Source organism: Aphelocoma coerulescens, chromosome 5, assembly GCF_041296385.1.
Source record: "Aphelocoma coerulescens isolate FSJ_1873_10779 chromosome 5, UR_Acoe_1.0, whole genome shotgun sequence".
Taxonomy (NCBI): domain Eukaryota; kingdom Metazoa; phylum Chordata; class Aves; order Passeriformes; family Corvidae; genus Aphelocoma; species Aphelocoma coerulescens.
The window spans coordinates 3495055-3521130 of NC_091019.1; the positions used below are offsets into that span (position 1 = coordinate 3495055).

Consider the following 26076-nt stretch of genomic DNA (forward strand, 5'->3'; position numbering starts at 1 on the left):
ACCCTGAAATCACTGTGTACACAGGTTTCAGGGGAGGGTGGAAATGCCAGTGGTTAGGCACTTTCTTGAGAAATGGGTTTCAGCCTCGGGTGGGAACAGAGTTCCCATAGCATATAAATGTCTGCTCTATGAGAAGGAGGCACTGTAAAGAGCCAGGTATTTATTCATGCCCAAAAGGATGGCTTAGTCCAGGAGGGAACCTACATCCAGAATATCCCAGCTAAGGAATATGCCTCCCACGTGGCATAGTGCAAATACCTTCCTTAGGCGCCACGCTCTGGGAATGCCACACAGAGCCCAGACCGTGGATACGGCAGAATTGCTGAGATGCCCCAAAAACGCCCAAAAGGCCTGACTTCAAAGCCAATTGCTACTCCCATGTGCAGTCCACCAAAGCTGGGACCAGATCAGCGTAGAGCCAGAACTTGAAATTCCAGAGAAAAAGTGAATAAGCAGGTCTTTGCATGATGCTCCGTGCTGCACAAAACACACATGGAATGATAAAGTCAGAACTCCCAGGCTCTGCAAATACCAGAATATTTCTCAGTCCTATTTACTTTGTAGTACAAGGAAAACAGTTTCCTTATTTTCCTTCCTCCTGGGCATGTAACCCAGGGTATACCATCCGACATGAAGAGGCACCAGCAGCTCAGATCTTTTTAATTAAATGAGTGTGATGTGTCTTTTGTAAGTTCAGCAAGAGGTCTGGCTCCCTGTCCGTGTCATTTAGTGAGATGTAACACTTGTGGATGTGTCTGGAAAGAGCCCCACATACATCAGCTGACAGCAAAGTAATCAGTTCAGAAACCCAGGTTAAATCTCCCTCCACTCTTTGCACCTCAGAAACCACACGCTGAAATTCAAACAAAGGCTGTTAAAAACAGGGAGGAGGGGGGGGAAAAAAAAGGTTTCCTTTCCTGTCACATGATAAATTAGATCCTAATGTTTATCCAAGCTCAGCAAAGCAGCCAGCTCTTCCTGCCAGCCAGTGCGGTGGGGTGAGGTGTGGGGTCGGGCCGGAGCTGCCCTGCCGTGGGCTCCGAGGACAAACACCTGCTGCCACCCGGGCCGGGCTGCCCGCGCACCCTGCTCGCCTCACCCGCCGCCTTCCCTGCCCACCGAGGGCTTCACGCTTCATCTGTGCTGAAATTTCCTTTGTGAGCCTCAGAGCCACCCCACGCTAGCACAAAACCTCTGCTGAAAATAGTCCAAGATCGCCTACGCAGTTTTCTTCCCCTCCGAGCCGAGCTGACGGTGCCTTATTTACTCCTTGTCCTTTACAGATGACTTAATGACTTAGCAGCAAGATGCATTTTGAACACATTTCAGGCATTTCATACAGAAATGAATAGATGCAAGGACAGGATTTTTGCCAGCAGCACTGATTATCCTTTTGTCAGTAGATAGACGTGACCTGGACCATTCTGTTACCATAAGAAACGTCTCCAGAGGTTTCTAGACAGAGGAGACACTTTGCCTGAGGGAGAAGGAATGAGAGGGAAGAGGATGGAAGGTGGCCTGTGGAGAAGAGGACGGAGGTAATTAATGGTTATGCCCACGTATAAAGATAAGTGCCCCAGTAAATGTGTCAGCCCTTGGGCAATGGAAGCCACGACTTCTGCAAACCCCAACGCAGTTCTCGACATCGACATTTTATTTATATAACGTGGGTCTACGTGGATCTGTGCCGGATTCAGGCAGGTGTAAATCAAATGGGAATTGGCTGCTCTGAAGCTGAAGAGGGTTTTTGAGTTGGACTTAGGAAGAAAAGTCTCCACAAAGCAACTGGAGACATGGAGAGGACTCTTAAAACACCAGATGAACTTACACAGTTTATTTTAGTGGGAATCATACCTATGTCAAGACCATAAATATTTTCAAATGTAGCTGTTACTCCTGCAACCAAAACCACATATTCTCACTCAAGTACAAACCTGCTGAACTCGAAAAGGCTTTCAGCTTAGTTTCAGCTTCAGTTGTGCAATTTGCAGTTCAGAATTATTGCAGCTGTTGTCTTTTTTGTGTGGATTTACAGCAGCAGAAATCCCCTTGAGCTAGAAGGAATTTCTAAAGCCAAGTATCATTTATTTCAATCTGAAATGAAATACACCCCTAATATCTAATGCAAACGTAGTACATTCCCTCAGTGTAGACTGATTTCAGCACGTCTTCAGATAGTTTATAGCTATAATGAAAGGTATCGACCTAAAAGTGCATTCAGTTGCAAGTTCAGGGCAATGGAGTTGCACATTATTTAGTTAAGCATTTTTAAAAAGATAATATTTTTCAGAAAGGCCATATTTGTGTGACGTAGCTGTGAATAATATTGGAAGAAGAAACTGAAGGGTTCAGAACCAGCTGTGATAATGCAGCTCCTGCCTAACTAGAACAGGTCTGGATACATTCCACCAGGCTGACCACCTACAGCATGAACCCATTTACCCTGGGCTGCCTCTGTAATCAGTGGAGCGAGAGAACCACTCCATGGGAGGAGTGATTCAGACCTTTGGTGTGGTCCATGAATCACCTGCTCCAGGTGCCTGTCTGTTCCCATTGACTGCAGAGGGAGCCCAGGGCAGCCGGACTCTTGCCGTGGGAGCTGTGCTCGGGTGTCTAAAGCAGCATGAGATGAATCTGGATGCTGGATACGTGTGAGATCAGCACAGCTTGTTGCTGTAGGAAAGCAAGGAAAATGACCATGACTGTCCTCAGAAATGAGCAGGGCTGTTACTGGCTTCATTGCCACGGATTTAGCAGCCCAGGGTTTGCCTGTCTCAGTAATTTTAGCTGGTCTGCAATTCAATTACTGTCTTTGCAAGACTGGAGCCTAGAGCTTCAGAGACATGGCAGCCTCTCAGGGCAGAGAATCATAGAAACACAGAATGGTTTGGGTTGGCAGGGACCTTAAAGATGATCCAGTTCCAACCCCCTGCCATGGGCAGGGACACCTTCCACTAGACCAGATTGCTCCAAGCCCTGTCCAGCATGGTCTTGAACGCCTCCAGGGATGGGGAGTCCATAACCTCTCTGGGCAACCCGTGCCAGTGCCTTATCACCCTCTCAGCAAAGAATTTATTTCTTATATCTAATCTAAACCCACCCTCCTTCAGCTTGAGGCCATTTCCCCTTGTCACTCTGCCCTTGCCCAAAGTCCCTCTCCATCTCTCTTGTAGCCCTTTTAGGTACTGCAAAGGGCTGTAAGGTCTCCCCAGAGCCTTTTCTTCTCCGGGATGAACAGTCCCAACTCCCTCAGCCTGTCTTCATTCCAAGAGAAAAGAATGATGTTGTTTTTATTCTGAACCCCCTGTATACGCACACAGCGATCCCAGAGTGAGCTCCACAGACATTGAACCTTTCACCTCTTCTCAGGACCACAAGAGAGAACAGCTGGGTTCTACCTGGATCGCTTCAATGTGGAGGCTTCAGCTTTTAGAATGTTTTGAGACCTGCTACGAGAAAAATTAAAAGATTGCATTATTTTAATAACAGATTTAATAAACTTTATAAATAATCCAACTACAGAAAACAAAAAGGATTTGCATGTGAAGTAACACTTCTGTTCCTGTACATCAGTGTTTGAAGGAAAAAAAATAGGGTTTTTTTCTGCTTTGTCTGCTATGCAAAGACTCCTACTGTTTCAAGTGGCTTTGGAGTAGGCACTAAGCAAAGTGGACCATGATTTCCATGTACTCAGTGTCCTCTACTATTAGTCCTTCATACTGTAGTAAAGTAGATAAAAGCATTTGAAAAATAAAGAGATCTCAAATAGCACTTAAGCCTATTTTTAATCCTTACCTGACTAGATTTCAAGTGATAACATACCTTTCATTACATGCACATTGCCTGCATGAAATTGTTTGCAGCAATCACCACCTTCATTATTCAGATGCACACTGAATTGAAGCATTAACCCCTGTGTGTGAAGATAATAATGTTGGGAAGGTATTAGTCCCAAATCATACGTGTGGGACAAGGCTGAAGCATCTTGCTGTACAACCAGCTTCAGCTTACAGGCAAATGAAAATGTAAACAACACTTGCAGTGAATCACCAGTTTATGTATGAGTTAAAATGTTTATTTTCACCGTTTTAGAGCTCCCCACTGTCTTCACAGTATTTACTAGAAATATTAATTTGCTGAAATGAATTGGCTGAGATGGTGACTAAAAACCAACATGGCCTCAAAATGAAGTCATAAAGCAAACTGCACCAGATAAAAATTATTAAAACTACGGACGCTTGCAATGGCAACAGTGTGTTTGGCAAAAAAACATCTCCAATTTCAAGGTGAACCTAAGGCTCAGATGAAATTGTCTGCCAGTAGATATGGTGTATTAAAGTGCTGTTAAAGTTCAGTTTCCAATATTATTTCCTGTTCTGACTAGTAGCAATTCTGCCTAGGCAACCAGGTCATTTCAGACTAAATCTCACCTTTGGCATTTGGAGAAGAAGGTTATTAGGTCAGGATCCAACACGGAAAATGAGTATAGGTATAAGCCATCTAATGGGAACCATTCAGCTCCGACCACCTACCAGCAGCCTGAAGCAGCAGAGTGACATTTAAAAGCAATCAGAGTCAGAAGAAAACCTTCAGGGAAAACAGACAGTCCTTCAGAAAAAGCAGCTCTACATTCGGCAGAGGGAAAAAAACACCAGACCTTTGGGAGCAGTGCTCAAGTCGACTTGAAATAAATATCAAGAAAAAGAATGGAAATACAGTAAGTGGGGCTTCTTTTTAAGTAAATTTATTCCCCACTTGCTTCTATATTGGCCTGTCCTTACCTGTCAGTGTTGTCCCTTGCTGGGAGCGGTCTCACCCTTAGCTTTTGAGCAAAATTCCCTGCAAATCCATAAACCCAGAGCACACAGCACACAGCCTGGGTGAGACATGCTGTGGGGAGGAGATCCTCATGGAGAAGGCAGGATCCTCTCTAATGCCAACAGGAGCAGGAGCTGCCTTTGCACTGCCTTGCCCATATGGGTTATCCCTGCTGCTGGACTCACAGTGCCCTAAAGTAAGGCAGTTTTAGGATTCCTGTCTGAAATTATAATTTCATTGCAACTACAATATCCTAATTTTGAGATTAATGTGTTAAGGATGCTTAAGTCCTTATGGAACCATCTCTTTTTTTAATAATGACTAAAAACAGTGAAGCCTTGCATCCCTTCTTGGCTGGCAGAGTGTTTGTCGCTAATCTGGCCCAATTTATCTTCCCTCTACACAGAAATCTCCTCTGTAAAACTTATGGTCAGCTCATACTGCCTCCTCCGGCTGGAGTCAGGCTTTGTGTGTGCTCATCCCTGTGGGTCACTCCGAGTTCAGGCCCCTTACAGGAATGTCTTTATCTGCACCTGAGGTTTGATCCGGTGTGTCCTCAGCTGCAATTGAGGTCTCCACGTGTAGTCTTTTGGCTCAGCTACCAACAAAAGGTTTGTCCCTGCCTTGTGCCAGATAACGCTCTTAGTCACTCAAATGTTCCTTTTCCCTTTTTCTGTTTGCCTGAATGCCTTGTTCCTTTGCACAGAGCTATTTACACAGCTCTTGTCAAATGGCAATTAATTAAGGCTGGCTGTTACTAAATAAAAAGTCATTTACTATCTAACTGCTGCACGTAAGGTGACATGGCATGTAACTTGGAAAAAAAACCAAAAAACCAAGAGAAAAAGGTATGAGAAGTTGTCCTCTCCCTGCTCTGGGTTAGGAATCATCATTTCTAGGAGGGTGGACAAACAGCTGATCAAACCTTGTCACTGTCTTATGCTAATCCTTAAATGAAGTGAGAATAACACATGTAAGATATAAAAGGGAATAACTCAGAAGAAAGCAGCAGCCCTGATATTGTTCATCTGTGCCACAACGAGCAGGGGAAATGATTTATTTCGAAGCTAAATTCCCCGTTGTCCTGAACACGGTTCATATTAAAGACCCTTTGACCACACCATCTGTTTGCATTGTAATCCACGTCTAAAAGAGTCAACAGCAGTATTGACTCACGAGCTGGTTCTAGCTTAGGCCTGCGAGTTAAGCTCCCACGGCACACTTAAGCTTTTGCACAAAGAGCCGCAGGAACACTTCCCACCTTTTCCTTTCGTGTTACAATCAATCATCCAGTACTCCAAACACAGCTCAGGTCCTCCTCCCCAGTGCAAACGAACTTCTATCTTCCCTTTGTCTCGCAAACAACTTTAAATAACAATGCCGAAAACTTCCAGGAATCATTAGCATTTCTTCGTACCCAAATGGGAAATATTAAGTCTAGCCAAGGTGAGATTAATCTGGCAGTTTCAGTCTGGTGAAGTGCTGCCCTTGCCACAACAGCCATCGAGGAACTTGGCACTAACTCGCTCTTTGTACTTTTTACCTGGGAAGCCAAAGGCTGAAGTGGCAGGGACTCACCTGCCCTGGGCTGGAATAATTTATGGCACTGGAAAAGCACAAGGAGAGTGAGAGAAGGACTCTTCCATTCACTCTGGCCACGTATAATTTCTAAATTTTTACTGTTAGATGATTTCCTCGGTGTCTCCAGCTGCTGCCTGCGAAAGCAGAAGCAACGGGGAACAGAACAGAAGGTTCATTTCAGCATCCCAGGTTTTGAATTGACCCAAAACACTGGACTGAAGGAAAATGCTGAAAATCCCAGTAACTGCTCCAGTGTACACCAGGAATTAAGCCAATTCTCGCATTTAAAGCTGTGAGAGTAAAACAATGGCTCAAAATCACTCCTGCTCTGGCTGATCCTGGAGATGCAGCAGCTGCCTCTGGATTTGTACTTATTTTTAATGAGTTGGCCCAGAAATACCACCTTTGTTTCTGACAAAATTAGGCTGCTCTTGGAGATTGCCATAGGGATATATTTCCTTACAGAAGCAGCATATACGGGACAGCCAGAAGCTGGAGAAGCAGTGTTGAGACATAGCCCTGGCAGGAAAATCTTGTTTTCCAGATTATATCAAATAACTTTACTGAAGGGTGTGTGTGTGTGTGTGTGTGCATTTGGATACACACACTATACACACACAGATACGTGGATATATGCACACACACAAGCATATCAGGATTTGGGAGGCACGTAATTTTCATGTCCAAAACTTTCTTTCTCTCCTATAATTAAATGTGCAGTTTCCTTTCACCAAAACAACCTGGAACCAGTTTGATTTTAATATATCTTTAAGCCATGTACAAACAGTGAGGTTCCTTGCATGAATATTCAGCATTTATCTGCCACATGCCCATGGATATTCAGAAAAACAGGGAATATTCAGCTGTAAGTGATACAACAAAAAGTTCTGCAGTACCAGATTTTTGCTGTAAATAGAATCATCAAATATTATGCCAGCCAAAACAGTGATAATTTAAACTTTTATCTCTCAAATCCAGCAATGCTTTTCTGGATTGGGTTGTTTTATGCTGTCAAGGTCAGGATGTATAGTAACAGCAATGGGGATGGTTCCTGACTCCCAGTTTTCAGTGCTCATGGAGATAACATGTCTCAGTTACAGCCAAAATGCTGCAGAAAAGCCTCTGTATACAGACACCAGCTAGGTCATAGCAAGGTTTCTGAGTGCACAAAGGAAGGGTTTTTCAGCTCCTAGGGTTCACTTTGGTTCCATGATTTAGAGGCTTTTTTTGTCTGCCTTCAATAATGCCACCTTTGTAGTACCAAAACACACGGCTGGGAGAAGCTGGCAGCTCTCTGTGGCCAGCAGCTCCCCCATTCCCTCCCTTTGCATGGAAAAAAATAAACAAACCCAAAGCAGGAAGCTGCCACTGCTGCTGTGACATCTGACATGGTTCAAAAACAGGATACTCCCTGACCTGCCTACAGGTGCCGTGGCAATTCCACCCGTGCCCGTTTTTCCCTAGCTGAGGTTGTCCTATCCTATTTGAATGCATTAAGAACCGCTGGAACAGGCTGCCTGAATAACCAGGGGTGATTCAAGGACTGTCAGAGTCCTCTTCAAAGCACCAAGAAAACGAGTGTTTGTCCTCCCTCAGGCCTGTGTGTTGGAATTATCCAGCATTTAATGATGAGTTGGGGGGTGAGTTTGTGGGAAGGAGATAAGGGATGAAAGTAACCTTTTAAAGGAGAAAATGGGACAAGCCTATGGGGCACTTCAGGTACCCTTTAAATAAAAGAAAGTGGGATCTGATTTCTCTACAATTCCTTCTCTAATTCCTCTGAATTAGCCTGTGGGAACTTCTCAGCCCTCACAAAACAAATTGAGCTCCCCACAAGTCAGACCCGAGGAACAGACATCAGACTTGCTGGTGAGGCTCCTTCTGGCAGAAGACCTGTCTCAAGCCTATTTGAATCACACATTATTAAAAAAATCACCTTCAAAAAATGTCAGTTCAACCTAAATTCAGGCAAACCTAATAGTAATACCCCGTAAACCAGTGAAAATACTAACATAGGAAATGGACAAACACTATGTGTGAAAGCAAACTCAGGATTTTCAAAGGTGTTGGTTGACATTAAATTTGGTTAAGTAGCTGTGTGATGGCATCTTCTCTGAGAGTGTTGGCCTAGACACCTCTGAAAACCTTAATTCACAGGAGTCAAATCTGCCTCTGGCTTTCAAGCTGCAAAATGATCTGGTCCTTTCCCACTGCTCAGCATCTTACCCAGTGGAAGTGATTACTGAAGAGTCAGGAATTTCTAGAGCTGAGGATTTCTCTCTCTGGTGAGGACTCCCACCTCCACTCCCACTTTAAGGCAAATTAGGCGAAAGAAGGAGATATTCCTAGGGAGAAAATCATGATCAGGGGTACCTTATGCCATGCTCAAGCTGCTTTTCTTTACCCCCAGTGGCTGGAGGCTGCACAGGCATCAGTCCCATATGCCAAGGAGCTCAAGGATTATTTGGACCCTTGGCTGAGCACTTTCATTCCCCAGCATTTTATTTCTGTACTGGATGCAGGGTGGGGAAAAAAAGGATCCCATCCACAGAATTATTCTTAAAATCAAAAGCCAGGGTTTGGGGGTGCCTCTTGCTCAGGTCCAACATGAAAATACGGGGTTTAAATTCTTACTCAGCCATTGAGTCACGTGAGTAAAAGTTTGAAGTGAGGCAGGGCTGGAGAGCTTTAACCATGAAATTCCAGGAGTTAAGGGGAAAAAATACTGCATGAAGTGAAGTGCCTTCTAAACACAATCCTCTAAGATACAGTGCAACATTTAATAGCCCTGAAAAGTCACAGGCTGGATGCAGAATTTGACGTTCTGATTTAAAGATTCAGATATTAGTTCTTCAGCATGAAGCCAGTATTTTTTTTTTTTTTTTTTTTTTTTTTTGGGGTAAAAAGTAGAATATGGTTTACAGAAAATCGTATGAGCAGGTCCACAGTGAATAACTTATTTGGTGGCATGTAACAGAGCTGCCCACAGTCGTTAGCTAGAAATGTGCACTTTGCTGGCTTTAGCTCTAATTTTAATTCATCTGCATATAAAATAGCTGCTTCATGCACCAACATGCAGCTACACACACAAGCTGGAGCTTTACCATTCCAGCTGGAAACAGAAATGGAAGCACCGTGTGCTAAACTGGTGCTAAGGACAAAAAACCAATTCTATTTCTTAATATTTAGCCCTGCTCTCTCACGTCGTGTTCCAGGGAGAAGTGGAACCGAGGGAATTCGTCAAGAAACTTTCATTTTCCATTCCTGCCCTCGGATTTTGGGTTCCTGACATGGTCACTGAGTGGAGCCTGCAGCAAATCCCACAATTAGTAAGGGCTTCCCAGGGCTGTGCGGCTGGCTGGGATGGCCAGGAGGCAGCGTGCTGCAGCCACATGGCCCGTGGACTGCCGTGCACTCGGATTGCCGTGGCAACCCCGGCTTTGGGGGGAATTCAGGCTATCCCGGCTTTCCCACGTTAGGGACTTCACAGCCAAGAAGCTGTGAATAAATTCTGCTTACGCTGAGCAGAACATAAATTAAACAGTGTGGGATGTGAGGCACAGACCTGCCAGTGCTGCACCCTTTTAATTCACGTTTTCTCCGCAATTTTTGTTCACAATTTGGCAATATGCCTGGGAGTGACAGAAAGCACCTCTCAGGAGATGACTGGGAGGGAAACAAAGATAAGATTTAGCTCAATTGTTCACATACAGACATTAGTGGCAAGAACAGTTTTATAGTTTCATTTTTATGTCAAACCTTTCTCACACTTTGTATGCTGGCTACAAAATCGCGTACCAGGTTTGCATACAAAAATCACCAACTTTTGTACAGAGATTTCATCTTTATTCATCCCTTTAGACAAACTTTTGCCACAGGTGGTGTGTACCCTTGCAGAATGGCTGCTACAACCCTATTAAAAGTTAGACCCCAGTAAGAACTGCTCCCAGATTAAATTCTGCAAATTAATTTTGTTTGAAAGTTAATATTCCTGCTGGTATCAATAGCAGAATTAAGAAACGGGAAAGGAAACATTATAAAGATGGTGAGCATTTTTAATGGCAAGATGATTGCTTTCTGTAGAAGTTCTCGAAAGCCAGGCTTGCCTGTGAATAAAACACCTCCCACACAAAGTCCCAGCTGGGTGTTTTTTACATTTCCCATGACAAAGGTCCAGTTCTATGTCTGTGTAACTTCACACAGCACCAGAGGCTGCTCTGAAGGCTTCGACATTAGGTAGTAAATAAAAAATACCAGTCTGGCAACTTTCTGAAGTATTCGGCAGAGATACAAAGTTGACATTAGGCTGCTTCCCTTAGCAAAGGCCCTTTTTTATTCCATTGCACTGGAGACATCTCAAGGCCTCCCTTAGAGCTGTCATTTTTTACAGAGTAGAGAGCACACACAAACCCCTTCCCTTTGCTCTAAGAGCTGGTTACTGAGAGCTGCTGCGCCCTGCCCCAAACACAGCACAGCAAACCGAAAGAAAGGAGAGCCAAGCTGCCATCCACGCAGGAGCTCTGCACACACAGGGCACTTGGAAACCCATGAAAAGGCTTTCCGCTTCCAAACCCGATCAAATCAGAGAAATTACCACATTCCAACTCAACCAGGATGGCCAACTTCAGGGACTTTAACGGTGTCTATTACATCACGCTTCACAAGAGCAAGCCTGCTGTTTTCTCTTCAGCCTGCTTTAAGAAAGGCATGTGTAATGCTCTCAGGAATGAGGCAGGAGCAGGAACGCTTCTGTGGACGGGACTCTTTAATGATCAAGAGTCGGCTCCCCGCAGATTCCCACGCAGAGACCTGCATGACTCTGCCTTTCCCAGCAGCCGAGTAAAGCTCAGCTTCCCTCTCCCCGAACCTACAGTTCCCAGCACACATTGGCAACACGCCCTGCTGCTGTGAAGCAATCCTCAGCTGCGACAGGTTTTACTGAAACACATTCTCCAAAAGTTCCTGAACCTCTCTACTCACAACTCCTTCCCCTAGCCCCCAGCTCACCCCCACAATTCCTACTTTCGTGGTTGAAGCAGTGAACTAATTTCTCTCAATTCCACCAGAGCAACAAAACACTGGCAGAGAAAAGTAATAAATCAAAGAGGGAAGACAGCCTACAAAAATATTTGTGCTGGAACACATTTTAAGGACATAGGTGATTCATGCAGAAGAAGAAGGCCACAAGGCAGTGATTAGAAATAAATTTGAATTGAAAAATACTCAGCCAAAAAGCCTGAATTAAGAACATGCTGAGCACCAGAGAGAGCTTGGAGACACAGTCTGTGTTATTAAGCTTTCTGCATTAAACAATTAAATGAAGCAATTACATTTCAGAAAGGAGGCAATTATTTTAGGAATGAAACAAAGGCTGGAGGAAATGCAGCTGCCTGTGTGTGGAGAATGGAGAAAAGGAAAGCAAAGCACTGCATTTGAAATGTTCACAACAACCAATTTGCCTAAGAGGATTTTTAATTAACGGTCTAGGAAACTTCTTTTGACTCAGTAATGAAAATAATGCGATTTAAGAAAAACACCTCAATATGTGATTATAATTGGTATCTTCAAAAATCATAGGCAATGGGAAGCAAGTGCTGAAAGGGACCGAGAAGTGACACGGAAAAACAATCCTCCAAGAGGAGAATTCTCCCGAGATGGCACTTTTAACTCTCCACATGTTTTGATGTGCTGTTTTCTCAAGGCTGTGAGGAAAGATGACTCTCACGAGACTAAAAGGAAAAGGTTTGAGTAATTCCTCACAGGCAGATCTTCTTGCAGAGCATCCTAAAGGACTTGATAAAATGGGTAATTAAGTTATTTGTCTTACTCATTCACAGCTTTTAGTGCAGGCTGACACTCCAGAGAGCACCCAAACCTCTGACAATTTTGCTCTGAGCACGTCTTCTAAAAGCCTGACCAAGCTTAGACTAAACTGGAAGCCGTGCTTTTAATTAATCATAAAACAAATATAACATCCTCAGCACGGCACGGCTAGCAGAGGAAAAGGGAGGGAAACTACCCACAGGCAGCCTGTCTCCCAAGCACACTGGGACTCGATTTTAGGCTCCTGAGGGCTGGCAGAGAATTTGTTTTCCTTACACCTCCCTAAGTGACAGCATTCAAATGCTACTGCTGCTGCTGGAAAACTGCAGCCTGTTTAGCACTTCTGAGAAACTCAATGACAAAACACTTTGCTTTTTTGCTTTCATGTCCCAAGGAGGGCACTTGGTAACACAATGCCTGTTTAGCACCACTCCTTGCCTTCAAAGTGTCCTTAACATCCACCTTCTCCCAATCAGAGATCTCACTGCAGACAGCAATCCCACCAAACAAGAAGAAAGCCCAGTTCCATTTATCTTGGTTTTTAAGGAATTATTTTTAATGAATTGTACCAAAAATTACACAATATAAAGCTTTAATTCAAGTTATAAAAATATGTATATGAGTTCAAAGTGTTTAATTTGAAAATAGAAGATTGCCAGCTGGATCAGAAAACATTCCCTTACAAACTGCACCCTTTCCCCTTATCCCTCCTCCCAATAAAAATATTTTGTTCCCTTCGTTTCAGTTGATTTTGCTCTCACATAAACAACATTTTAACCTCGCATAAAAACAGTCTTAATTGGCCCTGAGGTACTGCACAGATTGATGCAGTCTAGGTCATTGCTTTCATACACCGTAAAAGGATGTACAAAATCTCTGAAGAAATAAGGTTTTTATCTTCTGAAGCAGAATATTTCTTGTAGCTGATGAGTCCTTGGCTACAACTAACAGGTTGTTCCAACCGATTCCCAAAATATCCTAGTCGTATGCAGTAGGCAGTATGCTCTTCCCATTCCACATAAATCTCCTCTGTGAAGCAGAAGACTCATTAAAAGTGGGTAAGAAAGGCACTTTAGCAGAGAGATTGGACTTGGAGCTGTTGCAGCACTCGCATAACTCACTCCACTTCTCTGCTCTGCTCCCAAGGATTGCTCAGAGGCAGGAAGGAAAAATTCCTGGAGCAATCCTTTTCTTTACATACTGCAGAATGGATACTGCTGGTGTCTGTGGAACAAAAACCTCCAAAACACCCGAGCTGGTCATTCAGCTGAAGCTCAGCATCTCCTCCTGGGAGCCTGGAGTTGACAACTGATACAAGTAAAGGGAATAAGAACGTGGAGAACTCTGCCTGCCCAAAAAGGCAGACAGGTGGCAACTCCTGAATTACCCTTTGCTTGGATACTCACTGGTATTTAACATACCACAAGTGGAAAGATACTGAGAATCAGCATGCAATCCCAATGGTTTGGGCTGGAAGGGACCTTAAAGATCATCCAGTTCCAACCAGGGACACCTTACACTCAGCCAGGTTGCTCCAAGTCCCATCCAGCCTGGCCTTGAGCACTTCTAGGAATGTGGAGAAGAATCACTGAAGAGAAAAAAAAGCCCTGACTGAAATGATTTTTCTATCATGTGAACTTACAGCAGTTTCCCTTCACTACAATTAAGTATTCAAGCCTCAGTGTTTGAGCAAGAGGCACCAAGTGCAATGAAAACCTGACAACTGTCAGTGTCATGACGTTTCTGCAGAGCACTGCCAGGTTACCTGCTGACACCCAGCCTTCACAGCAATGGCACCACACAAAAACAGCTTGGAAGGAGCTGGAAGTCCCACAGGTGCAGCAGCAATAAAACCTCTTCCAATCTCTAGCCAGGCACTTGGGAGGATGTTTGCAGAAACACATGATCAAGCAAGAATGTTCTGTTCAAGCAAGAATGAACTGTTCAAGCAAGAATGAACTGTTCAAGCAAGAATGATTTCAGAGGATTCCCCCCCAGCACAGGGGATGGTCCCCAGAGGCCTCTACAGCCCTGCACGTCCTGGACTGAGCAATTGTGCAGCTTCTCCAGCCTTAGGTCAGGCGGGAAGGCCACGGACTGAAGTTTGTTCCAGATTAAAGCTGAGAACTGCACCTGGTCTGGCTCATACATCCTGTTCCCTCACACCTTCCAGCACACACGAGCAGCCTCTGGGACAGAGGTCATGGGAGGATTCCCAGCAAGGAACCCCAAAGCATTCACAGCTTTGAAAAGAGGCTGCTGCAAACATCTGTGAGACACACAATCACTTGGATAGGTTCAGGAGAACGCTTCCTTCAGGATGCTGAAGGCACTTGGTGCAGACATTGGATTTCATTTTCAAACCCAAGGCACATTTTTTTTTGTTCCAAGAAAGAGCCACCACAATATTTAATGGCCCTCTTGCACTGCAGTCTGAGGTTACAGTTGTCTTAATATCCCTTGATGGAGAGCAAATATACTTGACAAATTACCTAAGATATTATCTTATGCTACTCCAAAAGAAAAGCCAGCACCCAGCTGAGAAGTTTACTCCTTCTCCCTTTCACACTAAATGTATAATAGGCCACCAAAACAAAAAAAATCCAACCTCTCCATGAAATTTTAAATTCCAGTCGCCTCAGAAGTGTCCCATGGATGTATTTTCATGGAGATGTATCTGAAAAGGGCCTCGCAGCAAAGCAAATCTTTCCAGGTAGGTGGCAGAACAAAAGTGCAAGAATTTCTACAAAACGGAGTTCAGGTCTTGTGAAAGTTAAAATATCTTGAAGGAAGCATCAAACTACAAAGTGTTCTCTGAAAGGAATCAGTTTCAATGTCAATTTTCATCTGAGCACAAATTAACTTATTAAGGCACATAAATTAATGGCATGGTAAGCAAACAGCGGTAATTGTTTTGGTTCAGAAGAAGGCACTTTGACTTTTTTTATTCATATTTTTCACTGATTTCATCTGGCTCCAGTGTTAAGCTGTGAGATCTTCTCTTCAACCATGTCTGCCACCAAATTCAGGCTGCAGCCCCGCAGGGCTTTTATTAAATCAGCCACCTTTGCATCCTTCCCCTTCCACTTCTGCCACTCCAGAAGTGCCTGAACAAGCTGTTCATACAAATTAAATCGATGGGCTGCCTCTATCCTGTCCAGCTTCACCTCCGGCATTCCAAGTTCTCGCATCAGCTTCTTCCACTCTTTCCCAACGTTGTCACATATGACAGCAATAGCTGCCTTCAGGAGACCTGAAACAGCAGATGCAGATCAACTCAGCCATGGATTTATTAAGAAATATAAGACAATGTTTAGAAGTTGTCGGTTTTTTGGTTCTGTTTCAGCAAAATGCCACTACTCTTGTTGCACTGCACATACTGAGAGTTCTAAAGAATAGAATAGATAGATTTGGAATCCCAAAAGATAACAGAAAAGGAAGATAAAGAGAGGGGAAAAAATTCCACCCCGGAAAGCCGTTTGTGTACACATTTACTGGGGCTGCTGGGCAGCGGTACACACGGGGGATGTACCTGTTTACAACCACATACATATAATAATCCACCTACCTTTTTCATGCGCATCTGGCTGACCATCAGGGGCATGAGGTTCTTCCTCTTCGAACTGCACCAGCTGTGCCACCAAGTCGTCCCTATCGATGTGCTGCAGCAGCTTCCTCAGGAATTCCAGGCTGCCGCTCGAGATCTCCTGCTGCTCCATCAGGATGCTGAACAGTTCCCGGCCGCTTTGCACCGTCTCAAGCTTTCGCTTCCTAATTTTGTCGCGGCAGAGGAACTTCATGGCGGAGAGCTCCGTGTCCGACAGGCCCGAGGAGATGGAGTGCAGCAGGCTCAGGAAAGGATTCACGGCGCCCGGGCCCGCGCCGGGCACAGGCCGCGCGGGGAGCACTTCGGCGTCCCGTCCCCACCCTCCGGAGGGGAAATCCATTGCTGCCTGCGCAGAGCGACTTCCCGGGAACACGGAGAGACAGCAGGGAGACGACACCGGAAAGACGGAGACGGAGACCAAAACCAAAACCGAGACCGACCCGACCCGGCCCGGCCCGGCCCGTCCCCGCCGCGATGGCCGCGACCCGCGCCCGGAACTCACGTGACCCCGCGGGTTTCCCGCGCCCCGCCCGCCCCAAGATGGCGGCCGCGCTGCCGCCCGTAAGGCGGGAGGGTTCGTGCCCTCGCCGCCGCCTACCCCGGGGCTGGGGCCCGCTGCCCCGACCTTCCCGCGAGGCGAACGGGCTTGTTTGGTGCTGCTGAATGCAGAGCGTGTGTTGGAGCCGAGCTCGGCCCGGTCCGTGTCCGGCTGCAGCAGAGCCCCCCGTGCCTCAGCGCCTCAGCCCTGGCTGGGTCCCAGAATCACAGAATCGCAGAACCAATTCGGTTGGAAAAGACCTCGGAGACCATGGAGTCCAGTCTATGAGCGAACACCACCGTGTCAACCAGACCGTGGCCCTGAGAGCCACACCCATCGTTCAGCACCACCAGGGACGGTGACTCCGCCGCCTCTCTGGGCAGCCCATTCCAAAGTCTGATCACCCTTTCTGCAAAGGAATTCTTCCTAATATCCAACCTAAGCCTCTCCTGGTGCAGCTTAGACCATGTCCTCTCCTCCTGTCCCTGTTCCCTGGCAGCAGAGCCCGACCCCCCCGGCTGCCCCCTCCTGTCAGGGACTTGTGCAGAGCCACAAGGTCCCCCCTGAGCCTCCTTTGCTCCAGCCTGAGCCCCTTCCCAGCTCCCTCAGCCTCTCCTGGGGCTCCAGCCCCTTCCCAGCTCCATTCCCTCCTCTGGACATGCCCCTCGATGACCTTCCTGAAGCACGGAGCCCAGAACTGGACACAAGACTCATGGGGTGACTTTGCCAGTCTAAGCCTGAAGTTGGGGGAGCTGTAGCTTCCTTGTTTAGTACTCAATCATTGGACTTCTTGCAAACATCTACCCCTATGAGGGTTAATCTCTGTGGGGTTTTTTTTTCAAAAGATGGAAAGAAAATCAGTACAGGGATGAAAGGTCCAACCTGGGGAGGAGGAGGCTCAGGGGGTACCTTCTCGCTCTCCTCAACTCCCTGAGAGGAGCATGTAGAGTGTGGGTTTGATCTCTTTTCCCGAGGAAAAGGGGCTGGACAAGAAGAAGATCACCAGGGGAGGTTTAGGCGGGATATTAGGAGAAATTTCTTCACTGAAAGGGTGGACAGCCATTGGAACAGGCTGCCCAGGGGATTGGTGGAGTCACCATCCTTGGAAGGATTTAAAAGACGTACAGATGCAGTGCTTTGAGACATGGTGGTGGACTTGGTAGTGCTGGGTTAATGGTCAGACTCAATGATCTTAGAGGTCTTTTCCAAGCTTAATTGTTCAATGGTTCTATGATTCTAAAGAGGGCTTTCTACACCAAGAGCAAGAAAGGCCACAACAGAGCCCTGCTCCCAAAGAGATGCCATTCCCATGGTTTCCCTGCCTGATAGCTGCCCAGGGAAGCAGCCTCTGCCCTCCCTGTGCAGCCTCGGCTGCCCCCAGAGACCCCCAGCCTTTCCCTGGAAACGCAGGGCATGCAGCCTGGCCTTTGTTCCTCACAAAGATTAATTGTGACACAAAGCACCTCCTGACCTTTAAAAGGGAAGAAACAGGGCAAATGTTAAGTCCCTGTATTTTAGAGGCGACTCTTACACAGGGTGGAAGGTTGTGAACTTTTCTTAAATGGGAAAGATCACGTTCATCCCATTGTTTTGTAGGTGCCTTTTGGCTTTCCTTCTCAGCACATGTAGATAGTTCAGAGATTTCCTTGCTCCTTCTGTGAGCACTGGCACATTGATTCCCCAAGCTACCTCATTCCTAAGTTGTTTCCAGCACACTTTATTATTGTTACACTCACAGGCCTGTGTTCCCTCATCATAAAAAGATTTCCATCTGATAAATGGACTTAAACACTATCGTCTTCCTCATCTCCGTCTCCACTCTCACATTCCAACGGGAACTCCTACCCCCAAAACATTTCTAAAACTCCCACAGGCACAAGCCCTCCTTAGATAAACCCACTAGATATTTTTGTTTATTCCCTAAATGCTGCAAACTGGAGGGAATTAACTTGTTGCAGGGTCTCATGGTGGAGCAAAGAGCGAGAGGAGTCACTGCTGAGACCCTGAGCTGGGATGAGATGTGCCCGATTTAAGAGATTTGGTTTCTTTCTGCAGCCCTGAATATACCTTAAACTCAAGGAAAGACATTAACAAAAAGGGTAGCGTAGGAGAGATATGCTTGCTGTGTGTGTATTAATTTATGAAGCAGGACCAATGCTTTTACTGATGTAAGAAGTACAAAATCCAGTTAAATAAAATCTCTTATTAATTTTATGAAGGAGGGTGACTCTACAAAACAGCAGGTACCAAATCCCAATATGCCTGGTGATGGCAGCCAGCTGAATTCAGAGACAAATCTATGTGAGAGAAATCTAAATCAGTAAAACTCATGGTTTTATTCTCTATTCCTTGGCATGCAATTGAGAACATCAACTGAGATTTTAATCAGCTCATGCAAACCTAGGATTCAGCACTGAGGTACGAGGAGCGTGGAAGTGATGCTGCACATTTATGTGATTCCAAAGGTGTTTAAATTTGTAACAGAGACGAAGCTAAAAGACACAAATCAGTATTTAATTAAGACTCTTAAGTGCTTTTAAACTCACTCCTAACCTAAGGCAGAGTGATTGAGTAGGGTCTTTTATTGTGTCTGAACCTGACTTGGACACATTCACTGATGAAAGTACCCCAGCAACTTGCTGTGTTCCAGGGATTTCCTTTGGAAGCAGTCCGTGGGGCTTTGGCAAAGAAAGGATTAGGCGAGCCTAACACATCGTAAGCGCTTCCGCATCGGAATAAAACTTAATAGAAATGATTTATTGGAGCAGCTCAGATTTCAGTGGAAGCTTCCCAGAAATTTAAGTGCTGTGAATGATCCCGTTCCTAACCAAGTAATCCTCGGGATTCTCGAGGCAAGACGAGTCCTTGCACAATACTGCAGAGGGAGCTCGAAGCCTGGGAGTGTTTCAGGCTTCGCTTTGACTTCACGGTCCTCGCTGGAGGAGCAGGGCAAAGAGAGCGTGGAAAGATTAATTTCAGCAGAGCCCTCAGGGAGGTGTCGGACACCGGGACATTCAGGCAGAACCCGCCCATTTGGGCACTGCAAAAATGGCAAAGTGTGGGGCTGTCCTGAGCTTTGGGTGACTGAGGTGTGTTTGTGTGGGAAGATGCTTCGTGATTTCCAGCCAAGGCCACTGACATTCTGCTGCTCCAGAGAAACTGGAGTATTTAGGAGCTGCTGGGCTTTTAAGTGAAGCAGCTTGGATAATTTCTTTAATTTACCAGGCAATTCGATAGCAGATAACCCGGGGGGGATTTAAAATCCTCCACACGGGTTGGGCAAGTGCCTTGGCACAGGCAGTGCTGAGGAACTGTTTCTCTTTTGAGGCCCAGTTGATTGCATATGTATCTTTTAATATACCTGCTCTTGTCTCCCGAGGGAATTAATAGCACCTCCTCTTTTTCTTTGCTGTCTCCAAGATAAGAGGGGATTTTTGCATTAAAAGAGCAACCCCCTCCCTACTAGCAGAACTGGGCTGCAAGAGGTTTGTAGTTTGCTTGCTGGCTTTTTCACTCCCATGGTGAATAAACTGATCTCCATAACATTTCTTAATGGATTTATTCGATGCCTCTCACCCGTTTTTTCTTTTCTTTTCTTTTTTTTTTTTGCAAAACCCCAAAATACACATTTTCAGCAAAGAGAAGACAGTTTCTGTATTTTCTTTTGTGAATGAATTGATCTGCACATGTTTCTTTTGTCAGCTATCACCTCTCTGTTGCTATAACAGCCAGTGTAGAAAGAAGTGCTCTGGTAAAGAAACTCATTTGTGAAGAGACTAAGGATCTTAGGAGAAAACTGTCCCTGACAAAAGGGCCTGTAAGAAATGTCAAATTATTGTGGGCTGAGAGAGTAAATTAGAAGCAGAGTGTGGGAAAAGTAAATAAGTACTGAAAAGAAAGTGAACTCTGGCATGACTAGGTTGTATACAGATAAAAGATCTGGCCAAGTAACAACAACAACAAGCAAGAAGTTGTTAACAGATGCTTGAACTTAATATTGAAACAGCAGAAGTGTTGATATAATTCTGTTGATACAGTTCTCTTGTGTTATTGTTGGCAGAAGAAGTTAGTTTAACTTTAGGGGAAGGGTAAATTGTAGACTTTTGTTTATTTGCTCCGGCTAAAAACCTCTGACTTGACTTTTTACCTATTTTTGTAGTGAATTTTCATCATACCATGGAAGTATGAAATCATTCAGACAAACATTTCACATGTCAATAAAGCTGTGTGTATATGTTAGCCCAGCACATCTCATTCCTATAAACCGTATTTATTACTTAAGCCCTGTGACATCAATTTGGCACTTGGAAAAACAGGAGAACAGAGAAAACAGAAAGCAAGGGCTGTTTGCAGAGGAGCATTGTTGTGAAGTGACAAAACACCCCCGAGTAACAGTGAGTGATCATTAGATCCCTTTTGAGGCCCTTTGTGTCTCTATTCAGTTCAGTTCCTGCTCTGTAACTGGCTGAGGGTGAAGCAGAGCAAGTTAAGATCCAAACTGGAAGTTGCTGTTCATCCAGGGAAATAATCCAGCAGCTTTGATTGCCAGGCTTGGAAGCTAATACGAATTAATTTCTGCAGAGTATGTATAATTTGTTCTTTATTTTCCTGAGTTGCTGTATTGCCAGTTCCTAAACCAGATAAAACCATGAAAAGGTAAATACTTACCACAATAACATTTATTTTCTGTAAATGGAGGTGTTTTTCCTCACTCTCCATCTTTGTATTAGAAAATACAATATTGTGAGCAGCTATAAAATAAAGGTTAGGATAACAAAAATAATTATTTTGCAGAAAACTGATCCATTTTGCACCACTTGGAAGTATTTCTTACAAGCATGTAATTAGTCCTGTGCCATGGGACTTCCTCCTCCCACCCAAGGAAAGGTTTTTTTCTCCTTTCCCTACAGAGGAGCAGCACTCCATTGCCTGATGCAGAGCATTGCAGTTGAAATAATGGCAGCAGCGATTTTTACTTGTGGGTGTACCTGTGAATATTCAGCTCTTATCTCTTCTGCACTAACAGACTCTGCTTTGAACCTGGTGAAAAATGCAATCTTTCTCCCAGCCAGCATCCAGCCTGCAGAGCAGCCTCTTCAGAGACCAGGGAATATCGAAATGTCTCTCAGAGGTACTGAAATTTTGCTTTAATAAAGAAAAATCAGTGAGCCTGGTCGCACTTGCTTGGTTTTTGGGTTAAACTCAGGTATTGTGAACTCTCTGCTGTGACTGGAGATGATGACAAGCTGAGGAGTGGGGGTTATTTCCTAGAAACAAGTGTTGCCTTAGATACCTGTGACTCTCATTCTTTTCAGGATGTGCCAATGCAGTATTTTCCATCTGAGTCACTGTCCTGGAGGTTGGAAGGTGCAAGTTTTCGACTCAGTTCCGATTGGAGAGGGAGTGCCTCGTCTGCTCCAACACAGTGCAGTTATTACCCAGTTATTTCCTTCCAGAACATGAATAGTTTTGTGTAGCCACTAAGTGATACAGGATGTGACTGGGCGAGTAGCTCACAGGGATTTAGATATAATAAATAAGAAAGCAAATCTGATTTCATCATCCCTCTCCCTCTGTTCTTTGGGGAGGAAGTATTATTTTCTGCTCTCTGAAGAAACGCTGTAATTTGAGCTAGCCCACAGTGCTGTGGTCAGAACCAGATACCAGCTGGTCCTAAACCACAGTTTGGAATCCATTTTCATGCACAGACATGTGGGAAACTTGTTGCATTTGTTCCCAGAGATGAAAAGTCTAGGAAGGGAGCGTGGCTTCCTGAGAGAAGGCTGGATTAATCTAATACAATATAGCATTTATGCATTTTCCTCACAGTCTGTACCCTTTACAAGAAGTGAGGAAGTTACATGTGCCACAGCTTGGAGCCAAAAAAGCCACAGAGGGAGTTTTCATTTTTTCCTTTTGTAGATACAACCCAAATTAAAAGACCTGTAGCATAAGATCAGCCCCAAGCTCACCCTCTCTGGTCAGTCAAATACACATTTAACCATCCTTGGCTGTTCTTCACCAGTTTTGGAGTGAGGCTTTCGAAAGGAGCCCGTACCACATCTTTGCCAAGCACCTAAACCTGCCTGTGATTAATTCATTGTCACTTCTTACACCCAAGAAGCCCCAGAGGTGATTACCAGCTTAGCTCACCAGCTCTAAGAGGCAAGCCTTGTAAAGAGGTGGAGAAACTTGGGTTCAGAAGTCACACTCAGAGAGGCAGAAGGGAAGAGGTTCGGTAGAAGTTCAGAACTACCTCTCAGTTTTACCCATTTCACTCTTTGAAGGCAGGATGAAGATGGAGCTGAAGTTCACGTTGATTCGGAGGAATTTCACTGTTCCTTCCCTGCTCACAGCTCCCTTTTTCCAGCAGGGCCTGAGGGAGAGCAAAATGCCCAAACACGTCCAGGAGTCAGAGCCCACCATCCTGCAGACACACAGTGCCCACACACCGTCTCCTGCAGCACACCCAGGGCAGTCTGGCCTGCTGAGATTTGTTGCCCTCCCACTTGATGGCTAGTTACTTGCTAATTACTTGCTAGTTACTACCTTCCTTCCTTACCTGGAGATGTATTTCAGAGATGAATCCCATGAGAAGTGTGAGCTGCTCCTGTAATTACATGCTGCTGCCAGGACAGATGGGAATTCCAGGCTCGTGAGCGACGTCCCTCCCACAGGAGCAAAGCCTCCCAGCTTCCATCTCCACACCAGGCCCACAGCATTGCCTGGCTTGGCACGCTTGGGATGGCACATGGCTGTGGGAACACTGGCAAAGGCTGCCCCATAACGACCTACAAGGTGTCCTTGCCTTAGGAATCCATCCTCTTTCCAGAAAAAAAGCCATTCCTGTGGCTGATCTGTCAGCTACCTGGGCTCTGAGAACAGCAGGCAAAAGCCTTTTCTTCCTCCCTTCCCTATTTCGCACCTTTCCTGTAGCTCCATCTCATATTTCAGCTGGAGAAGATAACCACTATTTTTTCATTTAGCAGTAAAAGTAGGGAATAACCTTTTCTTCTCTTCTAAGATTGCTTAACCACATGCCTCTCGCTCTGAAAAATGGACTTTATTACACTTCTAAGCTTGTTCAGCACAAACACTCTGCAAAATATTTTGTATTTTGATTCTTTTTTCTCATGGTCATCAGAACAGATCCGTTTCCTGTTTTGGCATGAATTTTTTTCCCAAGATGGAGGACCACATGAAAGCTTTGACCTCAAAATCTTCAATCCTCTTGGATTTTCCAAGGCCTTTGCCTCATGGAAACCAGCACAGTGGTGCACCCAACTCTTTACTGCTCTCACAATGCATCTGCATCGATTTATTTTGGCTTTAGCTGACACTGAGGGTTAGAAAAGTAACCTACAATAACTGTCAGGAGTTTTTATTTTATCCAAAGTGAAACCAATCACTCAATAAGTAATGCTTAACCTCATGCAAAGCACGCTGAAGTCAAAGGGAATCAATGGAAATATTTTCTTTGGCTTCAGGTGGCCTGCATGGCCTTAAAAACTAAGGATAGAGTTAAAATTCAAAACAAGCCATAGTTAGTTTTTTCTTCAGAAAGGCCTGTTGGGCTAAAAAAAGAAGGTTAAAAAAAGCACTTTGGTTTTTCTCTGCTATACTAAAAATGGCACGTTGTGTTTGGTCATGGAATAAATAGTGCTCGAATGTGCAAAGAATTGAACCAGAGTTTGAATGGAATTCATATAAATTTTAAGATGGGTTTTTTTGTTCCAGTGGCAAGAGGAAGAGCAGTTGTTTACTCTAAAAGCTTCATAGGAAAATATAAATGCACTCAAGTGATGTATGGAACTCTGAGAGAGGTCAGACTCCTGAGGTATCAAGACGAAAAATAAATTATTATTGCCTATTGGAAATCACAACAGCCAAAAAGATCATTAACAGCTCAGGACCAGGGAGCGTGGGGGGGTTAAAAATAGAAATGTGTCTGTGCCTTGACATGAGACTTATTCACCCTTAAGCTATTTAAGACTGCAAAATATTTGTAGGACAGTATCTTGGAAACACAATGACATGGAAATGCAGGAGCTCCAGACTCGCTCTGGCAGCACTGTGGGGTGGGAACAACTTCCTCCTCGGACTCAGTGGCTGACGTCGTGTCTTTGCTGCGAGCTTCGGATGGCAAAAAGCAAACAGTGATTCAGCAGTGGTTCAGAAATGGTCCTTGGAGCCTTTTCCAGCAGGAATCTTCCCCCTGGTCTGCATTTTCTCTTGGACCAAGCAAACTGGTGTTGTGACTTTCCTCTTCAATATGTTAAGACATTGCTTTTGGGACTCTTTTTCTTTGCTCAAATCAGGGCTGGGAAGTGGTTTTGTACTCATGGTTTTGGGGCAGAAGCATGCCAGGAACAGGGCGAATGCATGTCATGGACGTGCTGTCATACCAACACAGAATTCAGCTTTGTATTTGCACAAATGAAATATTTGGTTTGCTATCTTTCATCAAACCTGGCCCACATGGTGACTGTGAGTCACATCAAGGCACGGCCAGGTATTCTTTGATCACTTCCAGATCCCTGCTTCCCTGCTTTATTTTTTTTCCCCCTCTATTCCAGCAAATCCTTATGCATAATCCTGCCCCAAATTTGCTATTGATAAAAGCAAACCCTTTTTTTTTTTTTTTTTTTTTTTTTGTGTCCCAAATATGAAAAAAACTTTCAGGAGAAGTACCACAACCACAGTGCAGGTCTTTTTCCAGAAGGCATTACCTTGTATCTAATAAGCTCATATGTACTATTTTGTCTTTAAGAACTGACAATCCCACACAGTTACCAGCTAGACCGTGATTTACCTGCTTCTGGTGTCCATGTCCATTCTCTCAGGACACAATTCCCACCTTCTAACTAAATTTCCTGGCTTGGAACATTATTTTCCACCAGGGAAAGGAGGATTGGCATGAAGCCTCCTGCTTCGCCTTCTCACACAACAGTTAAATGGGAGAAGGAGAAAAAAAAATTGCAACCAGCAGGTGAGGTTCTGAGCCCAGCTTTGCTTGGACAGGTCCCTCAGGGCAGTGAAAGTGTGACAGCCACAGTGGGGCCATTCTGCTTCCCTTCAGAGCTGAATCCAGCAAGGTGTGGTCAAAAGGCTCCCCGAGTTTCACTCCTGTCGTTTCACCACTTCATTCTTAATAATGAATACAGTTTCCAATGAAAAAAGAAACAAAGCCAATAGCATTCTTCCTCATTGCAAACTTCTTAGTAAAAGCTCCTCCACGTTGTTTTCTCCTAAATGCCTAGGATTAAATCAGAAAAAAAAGGAAAGCTCCCAGGCTAAGACCCATCATTTCATATTCCGTGTCTGTAGGTCCAAAGCAGCCAAAAACTCCCTTTGTGCTCTTGGAGATGGATTTCAGGTAGGTTTCACTCATCTCCAAGGGGGTCTCTAAAGTGGCTCAAACACCAGATCTACCTGGGACATTTTTAGGAAGATGTCTGTATGCTCAGAGCACAAGGAGGGTTGGGAACAGAACCTGTCCCACAGGAGAAACTCTTGGATATTTAAGTTTATTTCAAATAAGTGTTCAAAGAAAAAGGAAAAAAAAAAAAAAAACGAAATAAATCAGATTTAGTATATATTTGCTTTTCTTTAAAAAATGATTCCATGAAAGAATTTTATAGATATCTAAGTAGTAATACAGATTTTTATATACAAAATTCCATTTCAAACAATTTACTGTACAAAAGAA

General features: G+C 44.7%; 1 protein-coding gene across 1 annotated transcript; it reads right to left on the minus strand.

Annotated features, from left to right (window-relative positions):
* Window positions 1-12744: 12744 nt before the first annotated feature.
* On the minus strand, window positions 12745-16308 carry FADD (Fas associated via death domain). The gene is made up of 2 exons (XM_069016403.1): window positions 15791-16308; window positions 12745-15475 (listed from the first exon to the last, which is right to left on the minus strand). The coding sequence occupies exons 1-2, from the start codon at window positions 16167-16169 to the stop codon at window positions 15189-15191; spliced, it is 666 nt and encodes a 221-aa protein (XP_068872504.1). The 5' UTR covers window positions 16170-16308; the 3' UTR covers window positions 12745-15188.
* Window positions 16309-26076: the final 9768 nt, after the last annotated feature.

Excerpts from the sequence above, each read along its gene's own strand:
- FADD (XM_069016403.1), bottom strand. The coding sequence starts at position 16,169 with ATGGATTTCCCCTCCGGAGGGTGGGGACGGGACGCCGAAGTGCTCCCC. Across the intron at positions 15,476-15,790 it reads GCCAGATGCGCATGAAAAAG|GTCTCCTGAAGGCAGCTATT; the intron begins GTAGGTGGATTA and ends CTGCTGTTTCAG.